This window comes from Cavia porcellus, unplaced genomic scaffold (genome assembly GCF_034190915.1).
Source record: "Cavia porcellus strain 051 isolate PalLab524CR breed Dunkin Hartley unplaced genomic scaffold, mCavPor4.1 scaffold_11, whole genome shotgun sequence".
Classification (NCBI taxonomy): domain Eukaryota; kingdom Metazoa; phylum Chordata; class Mammalia; order Rodentia; family Caviidae; genus Cavia; species Cavia porcellus.
In genome coordinates, this window is record NW_026947494.1 from 59,368,002 (window position 1) to 59,387,464 (window position 19,463).

The 19,463-nt window shown below is 39.4% G+C and overlaps 1 protein-coding gene across 3 annotated transcripts in view; it reads right to left on the bottom strand.

The window, feature by feature from the left end:
* Mrps27 (mitochondrial ribosomal protein S27) overlaps positions 1 to 19,463 on the bottom strand; it is an 80,261-nt gene that overhangs the window by 58,745 nt on the left and 2,053 nt on the right. The window contains exons 2-5 of one of the 3 annotated variants that reach the window (XM_063258331.1): positions 18,099 to 18,168; positions 17,487 to 17,564; positions 6,852 to 6,922; positions 4,744 to 4,802 (exon numbers count right to left, since the gene is read on the bottom strand). In XM_063258331.1, coding sequence (XP_063114401.1) covers positions 4,744 to 4,802; positions 6,852 to 6,905 — 113 coding nt within the window. In that variant the 5' untranslated portion in view covers positions 6,906 to 6,922; positions 17,487 to 17,564; positions 18,099 to 18,168. Of the gene's footprint in view, positions 1 to 4,743; positions 4,803 to 6,851; positions 6,923 to 15,403; positions 15,552 to 17,486; positions 17,565 to 18,098; positions 18,169 to 19,463 lie in introns of those variants that run through there. The other 2 variants (XM_003461606.5, XM_004999748.4) reach the window with 2 other exon arrangements.

Sequence of the window (19,463 nt, forward strand, 5' to 3'; positions counted from 1 at the left end):
CTCATTACATAAAACTCTGAATGAACTTGTCACAAAATAGCACTGACTCCCAGGCAGCCAGAGCGTGAAAGGGGAATCTTTTGTAGGGGAAACACTAAGAGTATAGTTCTCAAAGAATGAACAATAACTCATAGGTTACGTGAAATATGAAAAGGAGTTTCCTTTTATCCTGCAATTCTAATTTCTTTCCACTCGTGGATGCTCTATATACTATGGTCTCTCTGGAATGCCTTTTAAAGAACTGTAGCCCCAGCTGGGCCCCTCTATGACACAACCTTGTGCTGGGGACACTGCATTGTTTTCAAAGCATGGTCCACTGCATCTACTCCTGGCGGGCTCAGGACAGGGGCAGCTTCCACGTGGCCTGACAGCTGGACTCAGTCAACCTCTGCGCCTTAGTCTCTGCATCAGTTAAATAAAGATGCAAATCTAGTTCTTAGGAATGCTGTAGGTTACAGTAAAGCACAGGTGGAACCTTTTTTTCTTTCAAGTACCAATGAGAAGACATTTGGGTAGGAAGTAAAAATCTGCTGCCCAGAAAAAATTTTATTTGACTGATTTAAAATTACTGTTAAAAAAAAAAGGTAATATAAAAAACAAGTACAGTCACCTTCAGATGCTTGTCCACCAATCAGACAACCTCTGAATAGCCTTTTGCTGTCAGCTGCTATTAGCTGAGCTATTGGCTTAGCTTTCTCCTCTGTCTACTCCTAGGAAACAGGTGAACCAAGCAGCAGTAGTGTGCCAATCCCACCCCAGCTCAGGTTTTAGTGTCTTGAACCCTCTGGCAGGCAGGTGACTCCTATGGACCCTTCTTGGAATTGGTTTCTTACAACCAAAGCAATTACACTGAAATACAATTATCAGAATGGCAAACTGTCCTGAGAGAACACATGTGCTGCTCTATTAACATATGAAACAATGCTAATGAGCAGGTTTAACTGTCAACATAAACCCTGACACTCAGAAGTTTTTAAGGTATTTGCAATAATTATAATGTGACAGGAAAAAAATCCAAAGATTCTTACTTGTGAAAAAGACACAGCTGCTGCTATTACTGTCTTCTGCTGCCTGTGTTTGTAACTGAAGGGAATGCTAAACATTGAGAGGCTTGTGAAAATGAAAATATAATTTTACCCTTATCCAACTTTGTACTTTCTGAACTTTCTCTGCTGATCAAATATACAAAGCCAGCTGGAAGCAGCTTCTATGGGAAAAGCAAAGGGCCTGTGGCAGCATGGCCTGACCTCACACTCTGCAGTATTCATTTAACCTGTGAAGACGATGCAAGAGGACAATTACGTCTATTGCCCAACCTCTCAGTCCAAACTACACCTACTGAGTGACTGAGCTCTAGTTCTATTCCCATTTTTAGGTGAGGCCTGATCTAAGAGAGACCGGGGCTGCCCACTATAAACAACAGACTCCCCAGTACTGACCACAGCCTGTCTTCTGTAAACAAGCAGGGCAATAAAGAAATTTAACACCAGTCCTGCAGTTGCCCTGATCCCTGATGCCAAATCCATGCACAGACTTGTGCTGACTGTCCTTACAGTTTTGAATTCAACCATTCCATCCAGATTCTTTGAGTCTGGCTCCAATCCTAAAACCCTAGATACACTCAGATTCCCCTTCAAATATTTGCTGCTATCACTCTGATGTCAGCCTGTCGGTGTGTGGGGGGAATAAACTCTGACCTTCGCCACAGCCTCGGGCTCTTGGTGTTTCCTCAGGCTGCCACTGCCTCACAAGGTTTTACTTTTTATTGTTTTAATTTTACTTGTTACAGTCCTTGGCATACCTTCTTTCCATAGCTTTTATATTTCAGTTTACTTGTTTTAACCTTCTCACTGAATCACTTATTCCTGGCTTACTTTCCCTTTAGATGTATACAGTATTACTGGCTATTTCTGTTTGTGTCAACTTACATAGTTTATGGCATTAATCACCTTCATGATCTTTAGTTCACACTGTTCTTTGGTGCAGGCCATCCTTTCCCTTTCCCTAATGTTTCCATTTAATTTTGCAAACAGCAGGGCAGTTGATCACAGGGTTGTTGGCCCTGACTGAACACAGGGCCCAGCCTTCATCTGAATGTCTGAATGTCTGGATGGTTCTCCCTGCTGCTCTCTCTTTCCATAAAGAATTCCTGTGCCCTTCAGTGTTGAAGCCCGCAGCTTTCAAACCAGTGCACTTTCAGGGACTCAGATGTCCAGTTTCTCTCCTGGGACGACAGGATGATGATAAGCAGAATCAGTGTTGCTGAAGCCTGCAACTGCTTGTAGTTCTGCTCCTGACATAATGGCAGAAGTTCAATCAGCTTTACATCCCTTACTTGAGGTTTGCAAACTTCTTGGCTCTAATACTCTTCCCACAATGGGATGATGGGAAGATGCAGAAGATGTAGTAGCTACACTCTGCTAGCAGAGTCTGGTGTGGTCAAAAGGAAAGATTTGGCCAAAGCAAATGTCCTGCCACGGGCTTTTCTCTACATGAAGCATTGCCTGGGAATGAGAAACCCTAAAGGCAGGCCTGCCTGAGTTATCTAGGATTAAGAAATGACTACAGCTCCTCACTGTAAACCGCCAATTTCAGTTTACTCTGGCATGTCTAAATTCATTCCACTCAGGGATGTCAGGTATCCCAATGGCATACGATGTAAGCTAAAAATTAAGGCAAATATCAGAAACCACAGAAGTTAATAACCACTACATAACTGGTGGGTAGAAGTATTACAGCACAGTAGGTTCCCAGTATTTTCAGGATTAACGTTCTTGATTTTAATTCCTTGAGACAAACTCTAAGAGTTCATAATATAACTTTTTAATTTTTCTGAGGCATAAATGTCTCATGTATTCCCTGAGGCCCGGAAGCAGGAGTAAGACACTTGGCTAGGGAGTCAACCTAGCCAACCTGTTATTTACAGTTTGAAGAGCTTCATACAAACACAATAGTACTTGTGAAGTCATAAAAATGCTTCTTCTTTAAAAAATAGAGCCTTTTTTTGATAATGAAAGGGAGACTAGAACTAAAAGTGATGTTTTAAGTTAGAATATTAATTCTGAGTAAAGCAAAAGACAAGATGTCAAATCAAACTAGTGGCTCAGATTTATGACGGACAAGAATACTTGGAAACAGGAAGGAGCAATTTTATGGTATAACTATAATTTTTTTCATCAAAACAAAGCCAAATCAAATGAGAAACTCTAAAAGCTTTCCGGTAACATTTTAAATTTCAAAGTCTGTATTTTTTAAAAATTTTTTGAACTTTTTTTTTTATTGGTACCAGGGATCAAACTCATGACCGCCTGCTTGCAAGGCAGGTGCTTATGCCACTGAGCTAAATCCCCAGCCCCCAAAGTCTGTATTTTTAACATCCAGAAATTAGAATAAATCATAAATTGGATTTTACAAACAGGAATCACAATACAAATTTTGTTGTAAGGTACTGTTCTGACAGATTTGTAATAGGTAAAAAAATCACCTAAATGGATGAAACATAATGTATTTGATCAGTCCTTTAATTAATGAGAATTATATTATTTCAATCTTATGATATTATACTTAATGCATTACTGAACATACATCTTCTTATATATGGACAAGTGTATCTATAGTTCACAATATAATTGTTAAATGTGGTAATGTAGAAAGCATTCTAAAACAGTGTTAAACGAAAATATGTGAAGAACAGTTCATCCAGAATACATTTTCGTACTGAGAAAAAAGGGAAAAAAGATACATACAGGTCAAGCACACCTAATTTGAAAATCAGAAATCTGAAATGCTTTGCTGAAATCCAAAATTTTTTGAGCACTACCATGACAGTCAGAAAGGTCTGAGTTTTGGAGCATTTTGGATTGAATATTCAAATTAAGGAGTTCTCTATCAGTTAAGTCTCCCCAAATATTCTACAATCTAAAAAACTCTGAAATTTGAAAACATCTCTTTTTCCAAGCATTTCGAAGGACAAGTCAATCTGTTCATATGAATAAACATTTCTCACAGTGTATGTCGCACATGCCTGTGATCCCACCACTCAGGTTGCTGAGGAAAGAGTATCACTGTGAGTTCAAGACTAGCCTGGACTACGTAAGTAAAATCAAGGCCAGCCTGCAATGCACAGTGCGACCCTACCTCAAAAAGAAAACAAAACCCTCAAAAAACAAATGAATAAAAATTTTCTAGCACACTGGTAAAAATATCCAAATGTGAAACTGCCTTGGTGTCAGCCAAGTCGTAAAGAGACCTCTCTTGTACACTGCTGGTAAGAATGAAAACTGGTAAAACCTCATGGAAAGCAATTTGGAAAGTAGTAATTACTGAAATTATAAATGTATATACTCAACACAATTATGTGCAAAATTATATACCTCCAAGGTAATTCGTTGATAACAGCACTACATATATAATACGAAAGCCCTTTAACAGAAAACCGATTTATGTAGTATATCCTAAGCATAAATATGATGTAATTATAAAATATGAGGAAGTCCTGTACTGATAATGAAAGCTTGCTAAAATATAAACTTAAAAAGCAAGGTGTTAATAATATCCTATCTACTGCCCTTTTTGTTAGAAAGGGTTATGGGGCTGGGTATGCAGTTCAGAACAGCACACACACAATCCCTGGGTTCACTCCCTGGCGCCAACCTCCGCCTGCCCCCCAAAACCCAAACAAAACAAAAACTGTAAAAAGCAGATATGAAGAAAATACACAGCCAGTTGGAACGGAAGACTTACTTGTAAAGGTAATACTCTGCATGGTCTATTTCTTCTCGAGATGAAATATTGTCCACGAACTAAAAGAAGTAAATGGAATTGTTAGGTTGAGTACAAGTTATGCCAGATATTTGGCCCAATTCACACACATTTACCTTAAACTGGGACATTCATTTTCCTGGGACAACGTTCCTGTGATTTGGCTCTGTCCTTCAAATTGCTTTATACTAATGCAGACAAAAATATACAATAGCTTTTCTTTCTTTCGTTTTTTTTTTTTTTCTATCAGGGATTGAACTCACGAGCTTACACTTGCCAGGAAGGCGCTTATGACACTGAGCTAAATCTCCTTCTCTTTATGTGTACAGAAAATGTGAGTGAAAGCCAAATTTGAACCTTACTCAGAGCAAGAGTGATTCCTCCTACTGTATTTGCAACTAGTCATCACTTCTCAGGTTGAGCCCTGATCTTTCCTCTGTGCCCCAAGCTCCAAATACATGGGAGCACATGCTGACAGGATAAAAACTTTAACGGCTGAAAAATATTCCCCAGCACACAGAAACCCACTCAGCTTATAACTGCTTTCCCTACTCTAAGCTCCCCTGTCAACCAGTGAATGTACAATTTCTCTTTTAATAAATCTCCCTCCGAACCACAGAACCTGAGTATGCTCTATAACTACAATCCAAATAAATGAAGAGAAAATATTATTTCAAGGATGGCTTTTTCCCTTAACTGAGGAAAAAAAGAGAAGCGGGTAACACATGTGGTGAGTACTGTATCATTAAAACAGTAAAAAGAAGGAGATTTTCTAAAAATAACTGGGACTTGTGGGTTTGATTTAGAAATCCAATAAGGGCAGATTTAGAATCCAAATGCAGTGCAAACACAGGCTTGAGCTTGCAAAGCAGCCCTCCTGATAGCTTGCTGTGTGGCAGACAGATGGTCCAGCCCCTCTGGGACTTACTGCTCCATCTGCATAACCAAGAGAAAGGCGCTTGCCCTCCAGAGCACCAGGCTACAGTGAGAAATGGAAAGCTCCCTAAAGCTTGAAGCCCTATTTAAACGACTGTCAGGTGTTACAGCCCCAGAGGTTTCACTCGTCATGTAAGAGATGAGCTGCTGGTCTTACAGTTCTCTTCCAGTAGTGCCCAGTACGAGTCTAAAAGCCTTCAGGTGAACGGCTTTGCTACTAAAAGAAGAATCACAAAGGACAAGAGAAAGGGCCAGGACTAGAAAGGAAGATCAGTTTTATCCTGCCCCTCTTCTGTACTTAGTAATACTCTGAATTTTATGGTGCCATTAATTTCTACAAAAAAGCTTTCACGGGATCTCACTTTAGCATCACATTACTCCTCTGAGGGAGATACTACTCTCCTCAAGCAGAAATGGGGAAACTGAGAGGGACCGTGTTGTCCTGGATCACAAAATGAATTCATGATCTAGATAGGACCCAGTATATTAGAGGGAAACAACAGAAGATAACATTGTTTTCCTAGACACTTACTGGCGTCTGTATCCCAACTCCTCCACTTACAAGCTGTGTGAACTTGGGAAAGTTATTAAACCTTCTATATTTAAAAAAACATGTTTATCTCAGATGGCTGCTATGAAAATGAAAAAGAAATAATGCATGTTATGAACCTAGTACAATATGTGGCACAGGTGAATGGTAAGTTATCCTTGATTACTATTTCTGGTTACAGCCAGTATTATTGTTCCATCCACTGCTTTGCAGCAGCAGAACATTAATATCTATTTTCAGCTACCAAAAACACTTGCAATGCTAATCAGGAAATATTAGCACTCTGAAGGACGCATCAATAAAAAAAGTCATGGGTATCATACAGTAAAATATTGTATCTTGAGAAAATTAAAATAAATTGGATACATGACAATGATCACTACCATCAGAGTCTCGTAAATTTATTATCTTTTATTTTAGTCAAAAAATTTTGCACCTGCATCATAAAATACACATTAGTAACTAAAAAAACACACTACACGATGAGAAATTATTGCCTGTGAAGGGTATTCTTTCCTTCTGTAGCCTTATGTGCTTGGTCTTTCTTGCTCCATTTGGCCTCCTTCTTTGAAAAAATATACACTGTACGTTTAAATGTTCTTACCCGTGATATTGTTAAAGAACTAACAGGCAACTTTCTCTCGTATGTTTTGTCCATTAAAGATGCAAGATCAGCTGTGAAGACAAAGAAAAAAAAAGAATTTTGTTAAATAAATATATGGTTCTTAAGAAATGCCTAAGAGATATGATATCTGCCAGACGGCTCCCAGTATTAAAACAGATGCTCACTCTACCTCTTTTTTAAGAAATAGTTTTACATAAACTAGAGAGACCAGTAACTATTAGTAATATTTTAAAAAATGATTAATCGAACCATTATTTTAAAAGTTTTTAGCATATAATTATTTTTAAAAAGTGAATCAGTACAGTATTTCTGGGAAGATATAGGTGTGATTTATGACAAACCCGGGAAAAGGAATTAGGCAGGAGGCCAGGAGAAGGAGATTCTTTACTGCTTTCCTATTTATTCCCTTTGCATTTTGAAGCAGCTAAGTACATTAACTATTACAAAATTTAAAAACTGAAATTTACCAAGTAACTCTTATGCATTCCCTGAACAAATCAGAGAAGCTACCTGACTAACCTTGGTGATTTTTGGCCCGAACTATTCCTAGTTTACTCCTATGAGAACAGTGTTAGGCATACTTGGTATTTCAGAGATTATATTTCTATCAGAGAGCCTAAAAAGATCCAAAATCCTAGAACATACTTTATTCCATGACATGTTGCTTCTCAGGTTTATAATATTCATTCCCCTTTTCCCTCACTCACACTTTCAGCTCATGGAATTTATCAGCTCAGTGAATTATCTAATTTCACTGAAAAAGGAAGTAATCAAAAGAGAGCTTCATCCTCGCATTAAATCTGCTAGGTTAGTAGCATCTGTACCACATACGGCGAGCCTTCTACTGCTACAAAGGATGAACAGGATTTAAAAAGAGCAGCAAAACATCCTCGCTTGCCCTCAGTATCTTCTTCCATAGCTACTGCTTTGCTCTTCTTAGACACCCTCTGCTTCCAAAGAGTCAGCTTTAACACAAGACTTACAACTTGGGGCTGGGGATTTAGCTCAGTGGCATAAGCGCCTGCCTTGCAAGAAGGCAGTTGTGAGTTCGATCCCCGGTACCGATAAAAAGAAAAAAGACCAAAAAAAAAAAAAAAAAAAAAAAAGACTTACAACTTCCTCAGTTTCCACTGCTGAACTCAATCTAATCAGATCTGGGTTTTCACCACTCCACTATCATCAGTGACCACCTGCATAGTTAGATCCTGTGGTTATTCCCCATTTTCATCTTCCTTGATCTCTCCGTGTGTCTCTAGACTGTAGTTGATCATTTTATCCTTTAAGAAGTATTTATTCTTTTTGTCTCCTCCTCCTGGGTTCCTTGGCAGGATCTCCTCCTCTTGACCTGCCTTCTCCCACTCCTCTTCCTCTTTTCCTCTTCCTCGGCTTCCTCTTCTTCCTTCTTTTTTGAGACAGGGACTCACTACATAGTCCAGGTGGCCTCAAACTTGTGATTCTCTTGCCTTAGTCTCCCAAACATTGGGATTACAGATATGTACCATCCACTTTGCTTCCTCATCTTGGCCTGTGAAACTGGAATGTCCCAAGTGTCAATAGCAGAGTAGACTCTTCCCTTGACCAACTGTGCTCAGTTCCTAGGTGATCTCACTCTCCCTATGGCTTTGTCTACAGACTGCCTACTGCACACACACGCAGCCACCCTCACTTCTGTCTGAATTCCACACTTGCATTTCCAACTGCACAGGTGATATCCACATTGGATCTCTGAACATTTCTGGTACACATTCTCTTAATTTTTCAACCATCCATTCTAAATCTACTTTCCCTGTATCACATAAATGGAAATGGAAAACACCTGCTGGTTTACTCAGTCCAAAAGAGTAAGTGTCATTCTTAATCCCATTCTTTTTTACACCCTATAACCAATTTGTCATCAACTCCTACAGGCTCCAGATTTGAAGACAGATATTCATATTCATCAGCACTGCTAAGCCACCAGTATCTCTCTTCTTGATACTATGTTAGTAAACCTTCATCATTATCGTCTAATCCATCCAGCAGGCTAAAGTTTTTAAAAGACAAATCAGATAATGTCATTTTCTTTTCTGAACCAACTATAGTCCTATTACAATTAGAATAAAATCACAAATATTTTAGCAACTAAAAATGCCTACAAAAACTGGTCTGGGGTCTTGTTTGTTTTTCTGCCTCTTACACTAAACTAACTGCAAAATCCATGAAGGCCTGAACTAAATTTACTGAATTATTCTCATTCTTTGAAACTATTCTATGGAAGACACTGCGTAAATATCTAAAGAAATCAATAAAAGGAATAAGAAGAGGATAGAGAAAGAAGTGATGGGATTTCCGAAGCTTTTTTTACTCCCTGGTAGGTGACGTTAGTGTCAAGCAATAAGGAGACACTTGGAGTTCACCAATACGTATTTGATGATCTCTTGCTGTGCATTTAAGGTTTCTCCTCTCCTTTCCCAGGAGTAATGATCAAAATGAATAGTGATTGGGGGAAAATAACTTTGTAAAATCCGTAAAACCTGTACCTGATAAGATGCAAAAATAAATAGCTTTCCAGTTGGGCATGGTAGTGTGTGCCTATAATCCCAGCTCTCTGGGGGACTGCTGAAAATTCAAGGCCAGTCTGGGCTACCTAGTGAGTTCAAGATCAGCTTGAAGTATACAGTGCGCTCCTGTCTCAAAAAACCCTAAATAAATAAATAAATAGCTTTCCTTATGACTGTATTTTTTTTTTTTTTTTTTTTTTTGGTCTTTTTCCTTTTTATCAGTACCAGGGATCGAACTCACGACTGCTTGCTTGCAAGGCAGGCACTTATGCCGCTGAGCTAAATCCCCAGCCCCCCTTATGACTGTCTTAAAGGAATTAACACAGTTATTTAAGGAATATAAAAAATGAATCTTCAAAAACACTTTACTGAAGGAAATTAATATTACTTAATTTGTTTCCTGGTGGGACAGATGTCAAATAACTCCCTCAGGATGTCAAGAATTTAATCTCTTCCTAGTAGAGGGTCTTACGATGACAAGGAGTGTAAGGAATTGCTTTTCTTTAACTGAAAATAGATACTTCTAAATAAGTAGGATCAGGACCACATTAAAATAGTCCCAGGTCCCATTTCCTTGTGGGTTCCACACAATACATAAAGTCTAACCAAGTCCTGGATCGAGATGGCTTTGCCAGTCACTTCTAAAGAGTGGTCACCAAAGCCTCATCTGAAGCCCTATGTGGAGTTCCCGTCAGTCAAGTGAACTTGGCCAGGCTTGAAACAGGCAACAGCTGCACAGCCTGCATCTGATGAGTATCATTTGCATACCGCAAGTCAGAGGAAGGTTTGTTGCTAAACACACCATGTGACTAATCACAGCTCTGTCCTGATGGATGAGGCAGAAAACTGCCTGGAGTGGGGAGGGCCAGGGGCATTGGGACAGCTGCAGCCTGCAGAGAGCCAGCACCACAGGCTTCTGGACTGTGGGCTCCACAGTCAAAGCCACACTTGAGGTTTCAGTAAAGGGCCAGCAGGTGCCCAGGTTCTACTCAAAGGGATGTGCCAAAAAGGGCGTTCGCTGGTTCCTCAGCTTCTTGGGAACACAATAGTGTTTCTGCAGCAGATTGGGGGCAGCCAGGACTACATGGATAATGGGCCTGCAACTGAAATGCTTCCTTCAACAAAACTTTTAATGCTGCAAAAACAATACTACTGTTTATTGAGGACTTGCACCATTGGAGTACAGTGGCAAATAAACCTGGGGGAGGATCTGAATGACTAAGATGTTTTAAAACATGGGACTCCTAAGCTCCCGAGGCTGAGGGAGGAGGTTCTGACTTGAGGGCTGGGGTAAGTTCCAGGAGGCTGGCACTGCAGCCCGGCAACCACAACTCATCCTTATGTTTACCACTGAGCGAGGAACACGACAGGTTTTGGATGATGCTCCTAAGCTCAAAGACAGCTGACAGAAACTCCACTTCTGGAATAAGATGAACCACATTAAAAAAAAAAAAAATCCTTTCACTATAAGAGTGAAACACCTGAATTTTTTTAATGATTCAAATATGTGACTGAACTTGCAACGTGGGAAGTGTAATTCTCAAGAGGCCAGGGAAGTTAAGGGAGTAATAATGGTTCAGTCCCTGAAGGCTCCTCAGGTCCCCAGTGACACAGAGCTTAGGTTTTAATGACTTGCAGGTGACAGAGGATAAAATCAAGGCTTTTGTCAAATGTCAGAGCTCCTCAGGTAGAGCCAGGAGGCAGCAAGATCAAACAAGTTACAGGCCTGCCTGACTTTCTAGTGAGACCTTGTCTCAACAACAACAACAACCAACCACACCAACAAAAAGTGCAACATTCTAAAAATAGCAACTACTGAATAGTGACAAAACTGTACAGTAACCGCCTGAGGATATGGGGTGTAGAAGCAGTAGAAGCAAGGAGGGAAATGTCACCAAGGAGGAGGAAAGGTCTTCTGGAGGGTAATGGATCCTCTGGTCTCCTGACTGTGGTAGTGATTCCATGGTCGTATGTATCTATATGCATTAAGATACTTTAAATTGTATATTGTATGTTTAATTTACTTTAGGAAAACAAAACCTCAACAAAGCTCTAAGAAAGAAATGAATGATTTAAAGAGCAGCTTAGAGCCTCGTGAGGTGAGGACCAGTGGAGGGAAGAGCAGATCCCAAAGAAATGATGGGGAATGCAGAAAGGGTCAAGATGCGATTGTGAAAGGACTCAAAAGCTACTGAAGCTACAGTAAGAAGGCCCACCACGCATTTAATTAAAATGACAGCAGGAGTAAGGAGGGAGGGTGGGAGAGGTAATATGGGAGAGGTAATGATGAGATAATGGCTGAAATCTTCTGTAACTGAAGAAAAATATAGGTTTTCAGATTCATCTCAAGTCAGTAAGTAAAATGAACCCACCATGATATGTTATTGTGAAACTTAAAAAACAAAATGAAGGGGTCTCAAAAATGGTCAGAAAATTACTTAGAAAGCAAAAGAGATAATTGCATCAATAAATGTTTTCTCAATAGGAATAAAGACAGAAAATAGAATAAGATGGGCAAAATGTTGGAAGCAAAAAGAATTAACCTTGTAACATAACATCTAGCAAAGCTATATTTTACGAAAAATAGCAAAATGAAGACTTTTGACAAAAACTCAGAACTTACTTGCAACAAATACAAAAGGGAATTTTTTTAGAAGCTGTGTTTTTAGAGGATGTGTTCTGGGAAGCAATAAAACGATCTTTTAAGGAAGACCTGAGATGTGGAATGCTGAGTAAATAAAATTGGCTACATGAGGTGGACACAGTATAACTGGTTTGGTCAGATGTGCATGAGTGTATATGTACACATGTGTGCACCAGGAAAATGTTCCAAAGGAGAGCAGAGTGTGGTAAACACTGGAACGTAAGTTAAATTATCAGAAGAAGGGCAATAATCTTAAAAGAGATAGAAAATCCAGACAAGAAGGGGAAAAAAGTTAAAAAAAAATCCTGAATCTAACTGCAATCTAAAAAATGAAGAAAAAAACAAACAGAGAAAGACTATAAAATATCATGGAAATAAATCAAAGCATCAGTAATGGAATGACAATGGAAATAGACTGAACTTTCTAGTTAGAAAACAATTATCAGGTTGGTTAAAAGCATCAAGCTTCCGTAGTATATAAAATTCTCACAAAGAAAATGGCAATCTCCTTAATGACCATGAAAGCTACAGTGGAGATGTGCCAGAAGAGAAGGTTCTTATAAAAGAGATGGCCTCAAGGTCAAAGAGTGCGGTAACTGAAGACGGATCCTCCATTGGAGGCTGGTAGCTTTATTGAGAAATAGTTTTAATTTTTCATGATTTTTACAAAACTGTTTCTATGTTACTGTTACCCAGGTAGGAAACACAAGGTTTTTTCTGAGATCTTATGTACATCTTATATAACTTATGGAATAAAGAAGTAGATGTTAATTATTGTTGTCCTTTCTAGAAGAAGGGATTTGGAAAATAGGCTGAACCTGTGTTTTTACTTCTTACCTTTTGAAAGAAAAACAAGGACAGACCACATATACCATGCATAGCGTTAGCAGAAAGAAGTATGGGAGACTTCTTTGGATAGGAGCCCGTTTGAATATAGACTTTTGGAGATAGATTTTGTTTTTCCAACAGAAACTTTAAATAGATCAAATAAAAGACATACAAGAAAGCACTACGTACACATAAACACCAGTGAGGATAATATGCACAAATCAGACTCACCTCTAAAACTGTTAGAAAATGGTAAACATGTAAGCTAGTAACTGAATAATGACAGAGATGCAAATATGAAACTGATAAAAGTTCCATTAAAAAAAAAGGAAAGCAGACTTCAGAAAATCTCCATCAGGGCTCAAAATCAGTATTTGAAAATTACTGTAAGCCATGCGTCTCTACAGATGAAATGACACAGCAAAACTGAATCTCTGCTAAAATGGGAGAAACATCTATAAGAGACAGACCTGAATTCAAACATATCCAAGGTATAGTCCTCTTTGGACTGAAGGAAGAAATTCTTAACAAAACAAAGACACAGAAATAAAGCATAACAGAAACTGAAACCAAAATGTGTTCCTTACTTTGTGATTACTTATAAACTGAAAAATTAGAAATACAATATTTAACTCAGTAAATCAGTTTGGCACAAGGCACTTGGGTCCTTGCCCCCAAGCAGGTGACCTGAGCAAACTTCCTCTCAAGCAGCTGCAAGCTTCCCCACCAGGCCTGTCCCCTCACCAAGGCCTACGTGGAATGCACCTGCTCCGTGGGGGCTCTATCCTATAATAGACTTGCTGCTAACTGGTTAATATTAAAGTTCACCTGGTACCTTCCAGCTGATCTGTGAGTTAGTGGAGGAATTTGAAAGACACAGCTTTAATTCAGTGTTTTTATTTTAGCCAAAGGAAAGCCAATACAGAAATCACCAAAACCTGAAACCAATCCACCAAAGAAGGAAAGCCCAACAACTCCTAAAGCTCTCCAGAGCACAGATGGGAACTAAGGCCCTATCAATAAAAATACCAACTGTAATGTATTAAAATGTCTCAACTGTCTATTTTGAATCTCCTAAATTCCTTAGGCTGGCCTTGAATTTGCAATTCTCTTGCCTCAACCTCCTGAATATCTAGGATTACAGGCATGCACCACCACACCAAGCTGCACTGTTTAAATATTAAGAATTCATAACATTAAAAAAAATCCTACTGATCAGCTTTGGAAGATACTGTGCAAATTTCCTCATCTATATAAATAGTACTAGAAGATAACTGCAATGCTGACAAAGGTAAAATTCCTTATGAATTTTTTTCTAGGTAATGAATGAGGAAGAAAGAATTAAAACAGCAATAGCCTTTAGTTCCTAATGAAATAATAGAGCCAAATAATGATCACGAATGATCTTTAACATGCAGAGAGACAGCCAAATGCTGCATTGCTTTCTGACATCTAGCCAGGAATGTTAGTGCATGCCTGTAATTCTAGCACCTAGGAGGCTGAGGTAGGAGTTGGAGGCCCTCCTGGGCTGCAAAGGAAACCCTGTCTCAGAAAGGAAGGAAGGAAAGACGAGGAAGGGAGGCCTAAATCTGATCAAAGCCTTTCTGTCAACTACCGTTTATGCAGAACATATGGAAAGTGAGGAACTGGTTAAACACCCCCATAGGGCAAAATCAGCAAACCTAAAAAGACCTGTTTTAGGAGGACAGAAAGAGGTACCTCAGCATGTGGTAATATATGATCTCTGGGCCTCATTTCGATAAATGTAATTAAGAATTATTTTAATATTAAACTACTTTTAGGTATGTGAATGGTGTAGTTATTTTAAAAATTGAGGTACATATCAAAATACATATAAAATGATTTAGCAACTATCTGTTAAAAAGAGTAGGGAATATGGAAATAATCAGGGAACTGACAAAGGCTGAAGCTGGATGACAGGACACCAGGTTTACAGTTTCTATATAAACATTTAAAAAGAGGTGGTGCGAGAAGGGTCACACATTAAGCAAATTGCACACGACTGCCATAGCTGACCCGGTTGTTACACATTGAAAAAACATGTATATATGACAATCTCAAGTAAATTTGAAACCCTTCATACTTGAACAACTCATTTGGGGTGCGCTCATGGGTGTGTAAAGTGACCTCATCTTTTAGAAAGCTGGAACAAGATCGTTATGAGTGAAAGGGTTGTGGCATCAGAGAGCGCGGATGGTGAGAAACTGTGCTGGTCCTGGGCGGGGACCGGCACAGGGGACTCCTTAGGCCCTTTCCTTCCTTGTGTGTACGTTTTGCAATTCTCCCAGTGAAAGTATTTTTAAAAAATAATCTGTGGCGCTAGAGGTCACTCAATGGCTACTTTTCAATAGAAGCTGCAGTGCTGACAACCTCTGCGGCATCAGTCAGCTCCCCTGGCAATTCATTGACCTATCACAAGGTGAGCACATTCCACTATGCACTGTAAACTGCAATAAAAAAGGAAAGGAAAAGAAAAGAAACGTTTGTCTGCCCCCTACCCGCAAAGGGTCGCCTCCCTGGGCCTCAGGTCACAGCCATAGCCAACAGCTTGCTTAGGAAGGCTGACAGAGGTGCGGTCCTGGCATATGAAGGGCACGCCCCCACGTCCGGCCTGTCCAATGGAGACAGCGGCACCGAAAGCCTCATATCGGCCCTCCTCCCTCCTCCAATCCGAGGGTCCGCCCCGAACACCTCACAGTCCTCCAGCTCCCGCGCCCAATCCTGGGGCTCCACACACATAATAAGCACGGCCCTGCATGCGTGCACCACAACAGGCCCTCGCCTGCGTTTCCGGAAGGAACCACAGCGCCATCTACTGCTCGATGTTGATGGATGCAGTCTCTGGAGCCTCACCAGCACTTGGTGTGTGCGACTGGAAAGCAAGGCGTTCCATCACAGGGAAGGGAAGTGTGTTGTACTAAGGTGTTCTATTACACAGTGGGAAAAGCAGTCTCCAAAAGCCTCAATTTCTTCCAAGTGGTCTGAGTTCCACTCTCTTGGCCTCACGTATCTCTCCTAGAAGTTGCAGGCGAGGGGTCCTTCCCCCACAGCATCAAGTACCACCCGACCCGATAAGCGGACCAGGGCCGACCCAGGGTCCCCAAGGACCAAGATGTACCTGGGCTGTTCATTCCATCAACAAAACGGCCTCACTCTGATAACGGCGCTTCTGCTACCTGAGTTTCCAGCTCACCACAGCTGTACCCATTCATATCTCTTGACTTTCCTTTGCAGTGACTGCATTTAAGCACAAGCTTTAGCTACTTCAATGTTTTTTACATTAGTTTTGCCAAAGCACTTTATTTATATTGTGAAATATATATTATTTGCTGTAAGTTACTTCCTTTTTATATTATGGCAACTATAGGTTTTTGAATATATGTAGATTACATTACCTTTGAACTGATTTTTTTTTTTTTTTTGAGAGAGAGAGCGCGCCTCACTGTGTATTTCAGCCTGGCCTTGAACTTACTATGTAGCCCAGGCTGGTTTAAACTCACTGCAATCTTACCCTCAGCCTCCCGAGTACTAGGATTATAAACATGTGCCAACAAGCCTAGCGTATCTCTGAATTTAATATAAAAATGAGTATTATATAGTATTTGTTATAAAAAAAGACTATGCCAAGTCTCTGTAGTGAGAATCACACTGCAAGTTCCTTACAGAGAAGCTATGATCTCTCAGCCTCAGATGCTGCACAGCTTGCTTTGTCTTGTGCCTACCCGTGCCTAATCCAGAGCTCAAAACCAGGGGAAACCGATGCTTCTAAAAACCCCCATAAGGGAACTACATCCCTCATATTTACAGGAAGACCATAAACCACGGGGACAAAAATCAAAACCACATTGGAAGAAGTCTGGGGGAAAATATCAGATCAGTGTTGGAATTCGTTTAAAACTTAACCACCAGCCTATTATTCCCTTTGCCGATGTCCCATCTGAAGTATGAACACATTTAAAGAGTAGTGACATCGATGGCTTTGTTATCTTATAAAAGAAAGGTTGCCAACTGTGTACAAAATACAGGGAAAGAGGGAAAAGGAAATACAACTGCACTTTACTGCCTGAGGAGATGTTCACCACCTAAATTCCTATTCCAACTTTGCTTTCAAATCTACAGCCATTAATGATGCAAAAAAGGTCAAAAGGGGCCTGAAGACTACAAGAGGATCTTTAAAAAGAGATTAAAAATTAAAAAATGAAAGTACAATATTATGTAAAAGATAGGTTGCACCAAAACTGTACATTAAAAGGGACAAAGGTTGGGTATGATGGAGGAATTGCAGGCCAGTCTGGGTTACACAGTGAGATCCTGTCTCAAGCAAACAAACACCATACACACAACAAAATAAAGCAAGTAAAAAAAAAAATATTTTCAAGAATAAAATATTAAAATTATAAAAAATAGTAAAAATGATTTGGCTGTGTGTAAAATTTTAATTCTTTTTAAGATTTAAAATGTGCTTACCTAAATTGATTCATCATGAAAGAAAGCATCATTCTACACATATATGAGTATATGACAGGTGACACATGCAGACTGCAAACAGTACACAGAATAGCCCAACAGGTAGGCACCTACCAAGGTGACATTCTTCTTTTTCTCTTGCTTCCCATTTGTGGCTGTCCACATAGGCTGCAGAAAGCAGGCATCTTTTACCTGGGGAAAAAGACAATTATCTTAATAGGTATGGTTTCACCACAGTTTTTATATATCTGCCTTACTAAATAATGTCTTTGTCATATTTTCAAACACTAGATTACATTTTTAAAAATTCTAATATGATATTGTAGTGAACTCTGCTTAGATTACAATTCAGTTCACAACAAAATGCATTTGCCTCTAACAAGTAAAAGACATTAAAAAACTGAAAAATGTCACAAGAATTTTATAGGTAATAATCCTCCTAATTTTGTTCCTGTAACTTTACAGCTAGGAGCCACTTATCATCAGTAAATTATAAATAAACTTCTTAAAACTCAAAACACATGCAGAGCTAGTTGTTGCTTAACTTACTAACTGAATGCATTATGATTTTTAGGCCTAGAAATATTTCCGTCTGTCTTGGATCAGCATTTTTATCCCTATTTCATATAAAATGAAGAGTAGTATCTTAGTGACCGAGCACCCCAGTAAAGTAAGCATTTACCAGTTAAGACAGACAAATTAAAAGCCAAATGTGAAGGAACGCACCAGACTGCCCAGCTGAATTCCCAGCACCTCAGCACCATGTTGGGCATCCGCAGTGCTCAGTAAATATGGGCTTAAAGAATGAGAAAGAATGAATGGCAGTTTCATCAAAACTAAAACTTTTATGCTTCACAGGACACTCAGCAAAATGACAGAGCAACCCGCAGAAGGGGAAAAATGTTTATAACTCATTTCTCTGATAATAAGTTTGTATGGTACACATAATAGCTCTTACAACTCAGAGACAAACTAATTGAAAGATGAGCAAAAGAAAAAAATTCTGGTAAAAATATGTATAATCATCTTTTATCATATAATCATCTTTCAATGTCTTTGGGGAACTGGTGCCAGGATCCTGTGTGGGTACAAACGTTCTCAGGTGCTCAGATTCTCTACATAAAATGGTATGGAATTTGCATGCAAACCAGGCAATCCTCTCACATAGTTTAACACATTTTTTGGTTTGGTTTGGTTTTTTAGGGTTTTGGAAACAGGGTCTTACTCTAATTCAGGCTAGCCTTGGACTCACTATGTAGCCCAGACTGGCCTCAAACTCTCAGCAATTCTTCTGTCTCACCGTCTTGACTACTGGGGTTACAGGTGGTCGCCACCACTCCTGGGTCCTCTCAAATGCTTTAAATCATCCTTATGTTATTATAACACTTAATGCAATGTCAAGGCTATGTAAACAGATGCTTTACTGTATTCTTTAGGAAACAACGATAAGGAAAAAAGACTGAACTACAAGTTCAGTACAGATGCAATTTTTACAAGATATTTTTGATTTGTGGTTGGCTGAATTCATGGACTCAACAAGTGTGACTATGGAAGGCTGAATATGTATATGTGTGTGTGTGTGTGTGTGTGTGTGTACACAAATGATTAGCAGACACATGGAAAGAGGCTTATGTCATTTGCCTACTGGAAATGCAAAACCAAATCCATCTGGAGATCCCACTTCACACCTACTACCATGACTAAGATCCAAAAGCAGATAACAGCTATTGGTGAAGATGCAAAGAAATTACAACCTCATGTAGTGCTGGTGACAATGTGAAGTGGTGCAGCCGCTTTGGAAAATAGTTTGGTGGTTTCTCAAAATGTTGAGAAACACGATGTTACCATATGACCTAGCAATTCCACTCCTGGGCACATATACCCAAGAAAAAAGGAATTGTGCATCTGCACAAAAATCATATACAGACGTTCATGGGAACAGTATTCATAACAGACAAAAGGTGGAAGCAAACCAAATATCACCAGCTGATGAATAGACACCAAAATGTGGTATAACCTTACAATGGAATAGTATTTGGCAATTAAAAAAAAGGAATCTCAAAACATTACGCTGGGTGAAAGATGCCAGTG